Source organism: Heterodontus francisci, chromosome 1, assembly GCF_036365525.1.
Source record: "Heterodontus francisci isolate sHetFra1 chromosome 1, sHetFra1.hap1, whole genome shotgun sequence".
Taxonomy (NCBI): domain Eukaryota; kingdom Metazoa; phylum Chordata; class Chondrichthyes; order Heterodontiformes; family Heterodontidae; genus Heterodontus; species Heterodontus francisci.
Window position 1 is genome coordinate 205,640,730 of NC_090371.1, and position 14,005 is coordinate 205,654,734.

The 14,005-nt window shown below is 40.4% G+C and overlaps 1 protein-coding gene across 11 annotated transcripts in view; it reads right to left on the reverse strand.

Annotated features, from left to right (window-relative positions):
* Nucleotides 1-14,005, reverse strand: part of trim2a (tripartite motif containing 2a) — a 285,251-nt gene that overhangs the window by 2,306 nt on the left and 268,940 nt on the right. For 10 of the 11 annotated variants that reach the window (XM_068040789.1, XM_068040707.1, XM_068040770.1 and 7 more), the window contains 4 exons: nt 11,832-11,999; nt 8,619-8,799; nt 5,733-5,803; nt 234-374 (listed from right to left, as the gene is read on the reverse strand). In XM_068040789.1, the coding sequence (XP_067896890.1) occupies nt 234-374; nt 5,733-5,803; nt 8,619-8,799; nt 11,832-11,999 (561 nt within the window). The remainder of the gene's footprint in view (nt 1-233; nt 375-5,732; nt 5,804-8,618; nt 8,800-11,831; nt 12,000-14,005) is intronic. The other variant, XM_068040798.1, reaches the window with a different exon arrangement.

Sequence of the window (14,005 nt, forward strand, 5' to 3'; positions counted from 1 at the left end):
AGAAATAAACCAGAATTGAGACTAAAACTTAGGTCTAAAGATCAATTTCAGTTTTCCTTCTATATATTCAAAGTTACAAAAAAATGTAGTCAATGGCAAGAATATTTTTTGAATGATACAGTTCAATCTCTGCATTTACCAATCATTTACATAGTGTCAAGAAGCTGAAGAACAAGCTTGTAGCAAAAATGTAAGATATTCGGCTTCGTTATTAAAACTTTTATTTATATTACCTGTATACGACTGTTTCCCCAGTCAGCAACTATAATATTTCCATTGGAATCCACTGCCACTCCTGTTGGAGCATTAAATTGGCCATTTCCTTCTCCGTTAGATCCAAATTTTAACACAAACTCGCCATCTGTGTTAAATACCTAATGTAAAATGAGAATATGTTGCACGTTAAAAAAGCAATCTTGGATACTTTTAAGGTAATACTTAGTGTTCAATACAATTATCTGTTTTTTAAAAACAGCATGCAACCAAGTTAAAATCCTGAATGGCTTTATTTTTATCTGCACACAAATCCTTAATTCATTGCAGTGAATTCAAGCCAATGAAAGCTAAATGCAGTTCAAAACCATATTAAAAATAAAAACTGTAATTATTTTATTTCCTTGGATCCTCCACAAAAAATCATTAGTTTAACTATAATCTGAGTATAACAAAAAGGTACTTTTATTTCCAGTTTTTGCACAGTTTTGCAACTGTTGCAGAGTCAGAATAGAAACTTTGTTTAATGCAATTCCAATATCAGTGTTTAATTTTTCCTCAATGTCACATAACAGTGCCAGCACAAAGTTAGGACAACATATGGTTAGAAGAGGAGAGGCAGGACCATTCATCGTTAATAATATTAACCTATTGCAACCAGACCAAAAGTAAACCTGACTTAAGCAGCTTATGGTCATTGAGAAACAGATCAAAACAACAACAGAACATCCAGGTCCTTCAATATTTGAACAGGACAGTTAAGTCAAACTATTAGTAACTTTAAGTGCTTGACTGATATTTCAGTTGAGTTTTATAAATTAGAGCAAATCCCTGGGACCTTTCTCACATAACTTTTGAAGATTAGTGATTCTGACTTTATTTAACAAAAAACATGAATTCATATCCGAAATATTCAAGTTAGAGGAGATGCATAGAGAATGTGAAATGGGGGTGAGTTTATTTCAAAAGTGAGCAAGGTGGATATTCTCTTGTTCCGATTATGTGTTGTTTATACAATGGGAAAATTTGTTATTTAATTTTTAGAATTTTAACTCAGATAATGGTACAGGGCACTTCAATACTTCCATGTGCAGATCTCTTTTCTAGACATAGCTGGCTGAAATTTTGGAAAGAAAAGCATCGATTAGTTTGAGCTTTAAGTTCCCAAATACTATTATTTTTACATCCTAGAGAGAGATAGTACATTGCTTTATGTAGGGATTACAAACATTTGAAAACACAGCATCAGTTTTCATACGTATGCTGATGACACCTGGCTCTACCTCAATACCATCTCTGCCGACCCGGCCACTGCCTCTAAATTGTCACACTGCTGGTCAGACATCCAATACTGGATGAGCAGATATTCCTCCAATTAAATATTTGGAAGACAGAATCCATTGTCTTCCGTCCCCACCACAAACTCTGTTCCCTAGCTACCAACTCCATTCCTCTCCCTGGCAACTTTCTGAGGCTGAACTAGACTGTTTCCAACCTTGGTGTCATATCTGAACCAGAGATGAGCTTCCGACCACAAATCTATGCCATCACTAAGACTGCCTATTTCTACCTCTAGACTTGACTATTCCAATACATTCCTGCAAGCCACCCACATTCTATCCTCTGTAAATTTGGAGGTCAGCCAAACATCTGATGCTCCTGTTCTAACCCACAGTAAGTCCCATTCACCCATCATCCCTGTGCTTACAGACCTACATTGAGTCCTGGTTAAATAATGCCTCTATCTTAGAATTCTCATCGTCGTGTTCAAATCTGTTCATGGCATCACCCCTCTCTATCTCTAATCTCCTCCAGCCCCACAATGCTCCAAGATATCTGTGCTTCTCTAATTCTGTCCTCTTGAGCATCCCTGACTTTAATAGATTCACCATTGGTAGCCATGCCGTCAGCTACCATGGCCCTAAGCTCTGAAATTTCATATCCACACTTCTCCATCTCTTTACCTCGTTCCTCCTTTAAAATGCTCCTTCAGCCAAACTTTTGGTCATATGCCCCAATATCTCTTTATATGGTTCAGTGTCATATTTTGTTTAATAATGCTCCTATGCAAAGCCTTGGGATGTTTTATTACATTAAAGGTGCTATATAAAAGTTGTTGTATTACCAATGTATAACACTGTAGATGGCAGATTTACAGCTGTAAATCAGATATTGTATTTCTAATCATGTTATTTCATGATAAAATCTCATCTCAGTCTGGTTTGCAGTAATGCCCTATTAGAGGCACAACAAAGTCAATTATTGAAGATACTATTTAAATGTAACTTTCCCATAATGCCTGCACATCACCTGATAGAAGACAAGTACAGTGGCACTCCCCCAATTATTAAAATACAGCATATCTAAGAGACTAAACAAGGCAGTGAAACCTGTGCTCTCAATCTAAAATGGCTAAGAATCAAGCTGGAAGGGGAGAAGAGAAGCAAATTGCACAGCACACTGTCCTTTCATCTAGACACAAGTTCCATACCAGAAATGGACAGTAACGTAGGGGCTAAAAAGATTGAGGAAATTAAGGAAATTCATATCAGCAGAGAAAAAGCATTGGAGAAACTTAAGGGATTAAATCTGACAAATCCCCAGGACCTGATGGCCTACACCCTTGGGTTCTAAAAGAGACAGCTGCAGAGTTAGTGGATGCACTAGCTATGATTTGCCAAAATTCTGAAGATTCGGGAACAGTTCCATCAGATTCTTCTTCTTCTTTTGCCTCCTTGTCTCAGGAGACAATGGGTAAGCGCCTGGAGGTGGTCAGTGGTTTGTGGAGCAGCGCCTGGAGTGGCTATAAAGGCCAATACTAGAGTGACAGACTCTTCCACAGGTACTGCAGAAAAAATTGGTTGTCGGGGCTGTTACACAGTTAGCTCTGCCCTTGCGCTTCTGTCTTTTTTCCTGCCAACTGGTAAATCTCTTCGACTCGCCACACTTTAGCCCCGCCTTTATGGCTGCCCGCCAGCTCTGGCGATCGCTGGCAACTGACTCCCATGACTTGTGATCAATGTTACAGGACTTCATGTCGCGTTTGCAGACGTCTTTAAAGCGGAGACATGGACAGCCGGTAAGTCTGATACCAGTGTCGAGCTCGAGTACAATGTGTCCATCAGATTGGCAAATGTTACATTTCTCTCTCCCTCCATTCTTGAAAAGCAAACAGGGAACTACAGGCCAGTTAGCCGAACATCAATCGTTGGGAAAATGCTGGAATCTGTTATTAAGGAAGTCTTAACAATGCACTTATAAAAGCACAGTATGATTAGAAGAAGTCAACATGGTTTTACTAAAGTGAAATCTTGTTTGACAAATTTATTAAGAGTTTTTTGAGGATGTAACTAGTAGGGTAGTTAAAGGGGAACCAAAAGACATTTGATAAGGTGCCACACAGAAGGTTAATAGCAAAGATAAGGGCTCATGGAGTTAGGGGTAATATATCAGCATGGATAGATGACTGTTTAATGGACAGAAAGCAATGAGTGGGCAAAAACGGGGTATTTTCAAGTTGGCAGGCAGTAAATAGTGGAGTGCCGCAAAGATTAGTGCTGGGGCCTCAGCTATTTACAATCAATATTAATGACTTAGATGAAGAGACAGAGAACAATGTATCTCAGTTTGCTGATGATACAATGGTAGTTGGAAAGGTAAGCTGTGGGGAGGGCACAGAGGCTGCCAAGAGATACAGACAGATTAAGTAAGTGGGCAACAAGATGGCAGATGGAGTATAAAATGTAAGGAAGAGTGAAGTTATGCACTTTGGTCGTAAAAATAGAAAAGCAGAATATTTTTTAAAAGGCGTGAAACTTGTAAGGTTCAATGTTCAAAGGGACTGGGATGTGCGTGTACAAGGAATGCAGAAAGTTAACATGCAGGTACAGCAAGCAATTAGGAAGGCAAATGGCATGTTGGCCTTTATTGCAAGGGGATTGGAATACAGGAATAAGGAAGTATTATTACAACTGTACAGGGTTTTGGTGAGACCACATCTGGTGTAGTACTGTGCAGTTTTGATCTCCACATTTAAGAAAGGATATACTTGCATTGGAGGCAGTGCAGCGAAAGTTTACTAGATTGGTCCCTGGGACGAGGGGATTGTCTGAGACTAAGTAAATTAAGCCTATATTCTCTGGAGTTTAGAAGATGAGAGGTGATCGCATTGAAACATCAAGGGATATGGCGAGCAGGTGAGAAAGTGGAGTTGAATCCGAAGATCAACCATGATTATTTTGAATGGCGGAGCAGGCTTGATGAGCCATATGGTCTGCTCCTGCTCTTATTTCTTGTGTTCTTTGCCACTCAAGTTTCAACACAGCTCTCAATGGTGGAAGGAAGTGATCTCTGTTAACTGCAAGAATCTTAAGTAAGGACTGTCCTCATTCTTCCCTGGTATCTGTGGGTACACAGAGCCACTTCCTATTAATCCACTACAAGTTGGCAATCTCACAGCCTGTAAAGATGGTTTGGGAGGACAAACAAGGCAAGGTAATATACAATGGATGGTAGGACCCGAGGAAGTAAAGAGGGTCAGAGGGACCTTGGTGTACTTGTCCATAGATCACTGAAGGCAGCAGCACAGGTAGATAAGGTGGTTAGGAAGGCATATGGGATACTTGCCTTTATTAGTTGAGGCACAGAATATAAGAGCAGGGAGGTTATGATGGAGCTGTATAAAACACTAGTTAGGCCACAGCTGGAGTACTGTGTACAGTTCTGGGCACCACACTATAGGAAGGATGTGATTGCACTAGAGAGGGTGCAGAGGAGATTCACCAGGATGTGGCCTGGGCTGGAGCATTTCAGCTATGAAGAGAGATTGGAAAGGCTAGGGTTATTTTCCTTAGAGCAGAAAAGGCTGAGGGGTGGGGACATGATTGAGGTATACAAAATTATGAGGGGCATTGATAGAATAGATAGGAAGAAACCTTTTCCCTTAGTGGAGGGATCAATAACCAGGGGGCATAGATTTAAGGTAAGGGGATTTGAGGGGAAAAAATTTCACCCAGAGGGTGAAATAGCATACAATAGCATACAAATAGCATACAATTGTATAGCATACAAGGCTACGGGCCAAGTGCTGGAAAATGGGATTAGAATAGATAGGTGCTTGATGGCCGGCACAAACACAATGGGCCAAAGGGCCTGTTTCTGTGCAATGTAACTCTATGACTCTAATATGAGAAATAGAACTTTAAAAACTAGAACAGAGGTGCTTTGAAGTTGGGGTTAAGGTGTGTTGACAGTAAGTGACTAAGGTTTATTCGTAGTAATATCCATCACCTCAATCTGCACCACAATTCACAGAGGTCAATTTAGAACTTTGTGAATAAACCCAGAACAGCCAATTGAGGCCACTTGGGTTTCCATTTCAGACAGATGCTCACCCTTCTACCTAATGAAGTCTTCACTTTTTAAAGAAGCTGGATAACAGAGAAGAGTGTGTCCATTTTATTTGCATCCTTAATACAAATTATGTCTGACAGATTATCAATAAGTAAAGCTTTCTCTACCTTAACAGAATGGTTATGAAAGTCAGTAACAATGATTTCATTATTGTTGTTGACTGCTGCAAAATGAGGACCTGGAAGAGAAAGGCAGAAAATTAGGAATGTAGTCAATATGTTTTTAAGAACAAGTTTCTTTAAAAACATTGAACAATGAGTTTGTATTCTAAACACAAAATGTATTCTAACACTAACCACATGTTTGCCCTTTTTGAACCACTAGCTTGGGTAGGTATAGGCAAATTTATAATAACCAGATGAAAAGTAAACTATCTTGATATATGGAACATTGTATTCAATAAAATCTACATGGAGGAACCAAAGCTGTATTTCCAACAATTTTCATTTAAACAAACTCAATTCCAAAATGAATGGCTCCTGATTTATTTAGAAAGGAATTTAAATCCTTTCCTGTTATTAAATCAAAAGATTTAAGTGTTGCTGAAGTTTGGGATGCTTTGTAACAGGCAGCATTTGAGGAAAAGACCATTGTTTTTTTTTTAAAAACGGGAAACTGGATAAATATTTGAAACAGGTAAAAATATAGCACTTAGGGGAGAAAACAAAGGATTGTGATTCGTTTTGGATTGTTCTAGCAAAATGCTGGTACAGACACAATGTGCTAAAAGGCTTTGTTCTGTTTTGATCATTTCTATGGTTCCACAAAGGCCAAGAAAACTGTCAGCTAGTAACCCAGGTCCAGCTACTATAATTAATGGGAAGAAACTGTGCACATTACTTAGTCTGAAAGAGCAAGTAGCACTTCCAAGTGAAGTCTAAAGACCAGCAACTTGTAACTTCAACTTTTTGCCTGTATGATTGTTATGGATTGGTATGGTTTCTGCATGACTCCTTCTCTTACATTTCATAACTGAACAGCCATTTAGCATTACGATGAATGCAGCTTCTGACCTTGGAAATAGCAAGCCTGGCAACGCTCTGCAGAATAGATGTGGCCTGTGCCAAAAGGGCAACTGCAACATCAAAGGAGTTGCAACATTCCAAATGTGAGGTGTATATTTTTTTAAAAGGTTCACAATCGGTGAAAGATCTAGTGTAGCCTTTGTTTATCATCACCATGTAGATGAGTCTTGTGTGGAACATCCAAAATAATGGTTGACAAGTGTGGACGTGGTATTTTCGAGACATAAAAACTGGTAAATCTGGTAATACCTTAAGCATCAAAAAACTGCAAACGTCAAAATTAATGTTACCTGAACTGTATTAGATCCCATAGTATTACTATGTGGAGTAAACTAATTTTCCTCCCTATAAATGTTTCTCATACTACTCCAAAGAAAAGTTTTTTGTTATAAGTCATGTAGCATTTCTTTCTTCTAATGGTGTCATCAGAAAACCTTTAAACCTAAGCAGAATAGCTCAAGTATTTCTGGGAAGGGAAGGTGATAGAAAGGCAAGTCACATCCCTATACACAGTTGTAAAGCAAAAACCTAAATTAAACTTCAGTCAAGGTCCATTTTAATAAACCCAACCAAAGCTCAAGCTTCAGTGACATTGGTCCTCTCGGATTGCTGTTCAATTGTCTTGGAGTGGTATCAGTTATTCTTAGTAGCCCTATGCTATAAGCTCACTTGCGGTTGCCCAGCAACCGCAATGTATTATTTTAGAGGTTTGACACCTCTTGGTCAATGGTTGACGAGGTACCCTGTTCGGTAAAGTGCAAAAAAAATTCAAGCAACTGTAATCATCCAATGAAAGAATAGATTCAGCAAAAGAAATGAATATATATTTTATATGTGGCAATGTACTTCTTCAGGTCAATATTCTGGATCAGATGTTGAATCACAGAAAGTTCTCAACAATGAATACTATAACCTTTACCAAAGAAATGGTTATAGTATTCATAAAGCTTTTTTGCCAGGAAGGAAGATTGAGATGAATTTACAATTCAGTAAATGCTTGGAGAATGCCCCCAGAAACATGGTGTACAGATTGTAATTCTATATCTTAAAAAATAAAGGGCAAACATAATCACATTAGCCATACCACCAAATCTCCATAAAAATACAAAAAAAAAGAGACACAGGAAACATTCAAACAATGGAAAGAGGGAGATGCAGACATAAGGAAAGTACAGGCATGTGCTGGAAAAATTATGGAGCCTGCATACTTTTTTTTTTAAAAAGTAAAAATATTAAATTAAAATAAATGGATTGATAATAAATTTAAGCACATTTTGGCAAGATATAAAAAACTATTTCAGACGCTGATTGCTGTTATAGTGGATGGACAGGATCTGCACCTCCAGCTTTCTTCCACTGTCACTCTGCCACATTAGGCCACAACATGATGAAATAGGAGGAAAGTTCCAATCCACCATCTAGACCCTTTGTTCTCTAGCAGATTACTGACTGGTGGTACAGAGCATAAGGATACCACTATTGTCGTTTCCAGAATTTCCCCACATTGAGAGTTTGCAGTTTCAGCAGCATTAGAGATATGCGCTAGCTACAGAAATTGAAGGCCCCATGTTACGGGAGCACAACCTGAACATCTGATTTGCAGAATGTCAAGAGATTTTTTTTCAGGATTTATGCTCATTGTCAAGTTTATTTTAGAATAGGACACAAAATATAAGTTGACTTAAGTAGGAGTCCATTTATGCTCTAAATATGGAATTTTTCCCTCAATTTACTCTCCAGAACACAATTTTCTTAATTTTCGGCAGCCCTTAAATTTGACATCTATCTTAGATTTATTCATCTTGTACAGATGACAACTGGTGAAGTACATTTGGCAGGAATCATGCAGTTATCATTTTGTTCAGGACAAGAACAAGCAAGCGTGCAATTTATGCAACAAGTTTTGACCATGCTGAGTCTTCATGCAAATGTGTACAGAAGAGGCAAGAAAGGGGGTTCAAGTATTACCATCAAGTGTACCTGCAAACTGCTTGTCACCATTTCCTCGATTACCAAATTTTGTCACCAGCTTCCCGTTAGGCTGGAAAATGAAGACGCAGCAAGCCTTGTTGTCCACCACAATTATATGACCATTCCGATCCACTGCTACACCTTTTGGTCCCAAAAGCTTCCCAGAACCTAGCTTGGTCTGTCAGGAGGGAATGGAATGTAATCATTTTAAAAGTAGTTTTACATTTTTATTCTCCATTTTCCCCTCAGCCAAGTGAATGGGCAGGATCTCCACTTCCAGATTTCTTCCAATGTCACTCTGCAGTCATTAGGATGCATCCTGGAAAGACTGATCTCAAATCTTCTTCTCAGCCCAAAACATTGATCAGCACCATTTCACAGTGCCACAGCAATACTGAGTAATCACAGGAACATACCACATTCTACAGCAGTGGAGTTCCAGAATGGTGCACTGCCTTGATGTCCCATTATGGGTTGTTTTAATTGTTGCTAATGGCAGTAGATAAAATTGTGCTTTGCTTTGACTAATTTGAAGATTGCCATCTTTGGTATTTAAAATGATAATTTAGTAATCTAACAACAGTGCATCTGAATTTAAGAATGTGGAAGTTTTTTTTTTAAACCCATTTTAAGTGGGGCAAGTATTTAATGTTCAGGTTAGAGTAATAAGCCATGATTTTCTGGGCCCTTTGAGGGGTCGGAGGTGGGAAGGCAGACAAAATGGCATGGGAAGGCTTAAGGAGGCGGGTCCGTTGCCTTCCTGCCACCATGCCATTTTGCCAGTGGCGAGAAAGATGGCAGATGGCTGGCTCGCCTGCCCAGTGCCCAATTGAGCCACTTACAGGGCCAACTGATGGCCTGTTCCTGCCTTCATTGAAATTTTACCAGTGGAGGGGGGGTGGAGCCCCTCTGCCACGTGGTAAGACCACCAGGTAAATACTGGCGGCCTCCTAACAGGCTCCAGGGAGTGGGGTGGGGTGTCCCTCCTTTTAGGGCACTCTTTGGCTCATGAAAGGGCCCATAGCAGCAATGGCTGCCCCTGTAGCATCAGTGCCACCTAAATTCAGCAACCCCACCTCCAACCCCCTCCTTCTCAGTGCCCCCAGACCCCATTCACCTGGTTGTGAGGGCACGTGTCCATTGTGTCTTCCTCCAGATGCAGCCCCAGCAGTGGCCACTACTCCCTGTGGCACTGCTGAGCTTCCAGGCCTCTGATTGTGCCTGTAGCTCTTGGGGGAGGGTCGCTGTCCTTAACTGGACGGCAGGCCCAGCAGCAGCCCTGCCGCCTCTGAAAAATCCCAGCCATAGAATCACAGTGCAGAACGACGCCATTCAGCCCATGTTTGTGCCAGCTCTTGAGCTATCCAATTAGTCATGCTCTATCATAGCCCTGAAAAATTAATTCTTTTCAAGTATTTATCAAATTTCCTTTTGAAAGTTAGTACTGAATCTGCTTCCACCACCCTTTCATGTTGTGCAATCCCGATCATAACTTGCTGCATGAAAACAGCAATGGTGTTAAATGCTCAGAAGCACCTAAAAAGAAAAGACTTGCAATTATACAGCATCTTGCACAATCTCAGGATGTCCCAAAATGCTTTACAGCCAACGAATTACTTTTAAAGTGTAGTCATTGTTGTAATGTAGGAAATACAGCAATTTGCACACAGCAGGGTCCTACAAACAGCAATGTGACAATGACCAAATAACCTGTTTTTGTGATATTAATTGAGGGACAAGTGTTAGCCAGGACACCAGGGATAACACCCTGCTCTTCGTCAAAATAGTGTCATGGAATTTTTACGTCCACCTGAAAGAGCAAACAAGGTCTTGATTTAATGTCTCATCTGACAGACGGGCACCTCTGACAGTGCAGCATTCCCTCAGTACTGCACTAGAGTATCAACCTAGATTTCTGTGCGCAGGTCTTGAGTGGGACTTGAACCCACAATCTTCTGACTCAAAGGGGAGAGTCATGGCTGACCTCAGACTAACTTGTCTTTACTTTTTTCCCCCAGTAAGGGAAAAATGAGGAAAAAGGTAGTTGAGAAAACCAGCTCAAGACCACAGAATCTTGATTGGAGAATTGTGCAATAAGATGATTTTTGTTGTTGTTCAGAAGACAAGTAAATCTAAATTAAAATCAAGGATTATCAAATGTTAAGTCTTATTTTTAATTCACATCTGAAGGACTGGCGAAAGGATCATTTAACATTCATAGCCAGATTTTATGTGTCTCCACCTCAAGAATATTATGGACATCGGATATCACATGCACTTGGATTAAGGGGAGGGAAAATCAATTTCATTGGGTCTTTTAAAGGCAACCAACGAAAAGGACATAAGCATTACAAATTTCAGGCTTGTACTCAGTATTCTGTAGTTACAAGAATCCTTGTGTGTACTGGACACTGTAACCTTGTATACATCTCCACATGTTTCTCCTATCTTCTGAAAGGCGAATGACAAGCACTCTAGTGAGGAAAGGCCAATTGTAAATTGTAAACTAGTTTATTTTACATGAATATATATAAATGAGCTGACAATAATCTTCCAGTGAAATACAACCTATTTTGCATCGCTCCTTATAATATGGAAAATAAAAATGATGTGGCTCTGTTAATGAGCTAAACTCACTTGCAATCCTTGAAACTAGTCTTTCCTACTGTAGGCTGCGTGCATTCATACCTCAACTAGAATTTCTTACAGCCTTCCTTTGGTTGAAGGAAAAGCAAAATCTCTTGGCCCATTTAAAAACTCAAACTAGCAGCAGGCTGCCTCCCCACCCTCCAAGCTGTTAATCCTTTCTCAACACTCTGATTGCAATCCCTCAGGTGGAATTTATTTTCATAGCAACACATTATAAATTAACCCAAAATCCCTCAAAACAGCATATGTTTAAATCTAATTTTTGCCATACATCACCTAATAAGGTAGAAATGTTTTCATATTGTACTGGATTGATTAGGTTCATTTAAAACACAAAGGTTTCACCAATATCACCTTTACGATAAATAGGTCAAAGTAACATTGTGCACAGCTCTTACAGAAATTGTCTTGATTGATGGATTTATTGAGGACTCATTTAAAATTATTACAGTAGATTGATGAACAATGAACAAAAATATTTAACAAACATTTTGGCCATATTTACATGCAAACTTACACGTAACTTAAATAACTGCTTACTAAAAAAAACTAGCTGCTCACCTTGAATTTCCCATCTGGTGAAAAAATGCTCACCCACTTATTATCATAATCGGCTATGATGATTTCACCACTTGGATGTACAGCTACTCCTGTTGGACGCTGCAGTTGCCCAGGAGATCGTCCACGAACACCGAATCGGTTTTTAAATTGTCCATCATTTGAAAAAATCTAGAACACAAGTTTATTAAATCTCGTATAATGCTGAAGTTATGAATCAAAATGTAATATTATGACCTTTATTAAAATAAATTATTTCTGGTTCTACTTTGTCACGCTCACACATGGAGACGTTATGAACTATATAATGAAATTTCGAAACAAGCCCAAAACGGGCACTTTTCCTGAAAAGATGGCGTTGAGAGATCAGGTGACCTTATCCTGTACTGCCAATGCACATGGAAACTACAAGAACAGTGAGTCAATCTTCATGTCTGGACCAGCTTTGCAGAAGGCATTAAAATGTAAATGGCCCATTCAGTATTAATGGCTTCATAATGGCTCTCTTCAACAAATTGGGCTAACAATGGCATGGCAGACATGATATCTCCAAGTTCAAACTCAAATGAATGGGTGTGAAAAATTTCATTTATCAAAATGGAATGAAGATGCGTGACACCCAGATCCCATTGTCTAACAATGGCCCCACCATCATACACCATTCATGAGGGCAATGGCAAAGAGAAACCTTTATCATATGATAAGGAGCTTAATAAAAATATAAGCTGGGCAGACTGCTCCCAGTGGCACTGCTGATACTACTACGTTGCTGGCCCTGTGATCGGCCAGCAGCACTTGGAGATGGGATCCTCGTCTTTAAAGGGACAGAGATCCCGGCACTGGCCACTTAGGCTTCAAAACACCGGAGGTTTGCTCTGGGAGGACACTAAAGGCCAAAGCGGGGTGCCCCATGTCTTTTCAGCCTGCCGCTGGCAGAGCCGCCTCTTCCACAAAATCCAGCCTGCTGTCTTTGGTCAGTTGAGAGGTGAAAAAGGAAAACCATCCCCATCATTTCCCACATGTCCGTAATAACATAAAAAATACATAATCCCCTCAGTCAGGCTGAGTGAAGAACCCCGAATGATGAACTGTACCAGTACAGAAGGAACTCCCACAGTGTAGCACATTCACAATTTATAATTCAATTCAGCAGTAATTTGTCAACCTGATCTAAACCAGAAGGATTGGAGGCATTGAACCATGATGGTCCGCCTCGACCAACAAGAATATCATTTAAGTCACTTCTACCAAATGCAATTTTACTCAAAATGGGAGATGTGAAAGTGTTAAAAAAAAAAACTTCAACTTTTATTTAAGTACTGCAATATGTGGTACTTTCTGGACGGGCTATCCATGATCAGCTACCCACACTCCATTTCCCCTAAAATCTCATCCCCACATCAGCACTGCTCCACAATCCTCCACCTGTCCATCCCTCTGCCAAGGACCATCATAGTGTCCTCCTAGCAGGCTGACAGGCAACAGGTGGAGATGTAGTGATGGGAGAATGAATGCTGTTATCCTGAGAGGACAGCTGTTTTGTGCTCCATGGAGCCACTACCACTGCCCGGGATCGTGCCTCAGCAATGCTAGTAGTCTAGAGGATAAATTACTGGACTGCTGAGAGAGCCTACAAGCCCCTTTGGAGAACTGGTTTCTGCAGCCATGGTGGCAACAGTCTAAGTCTACATGGCACAAAGCTAGGCTTTCATGGCAACAAGAATTGATCTCATGACCTCAGTTTGAGCTTCCACTGCAGCACTGAGACACTAGGCGGCTTCTGCTTTTGCTGCAAACGGAAGCTGAGACATCGGCCATCAGACGCTGCATCATGGCTGGGTCCACAAGTGCTCTCATGGAGTTGGCCACCATTTCCACGCTGGAAAGGATAGGCTCCAAGTGCTGTTCTGTGCTAAGTTGGAGTCAGATTTCTCCATGTTTCTGGACAGTGACAACAGGCTTTCTTGGCAAACCTGCCAATGCACCAAGCATCTCAGCGTGCATGACCATCAGCATTCTCCTGTACATTGCCCCATTGAAGTCCTCATCTGAATCTTCTGCGGCAGAACTCATCTGCAAGCTTGCCCACTGCTGAGTTGGCACACGCACTATCCTTTCCCCCTGGCCTGACTGCAGCCCATTTGTGCTCAGTGACTCACCACGTGATGAGCTTGCCC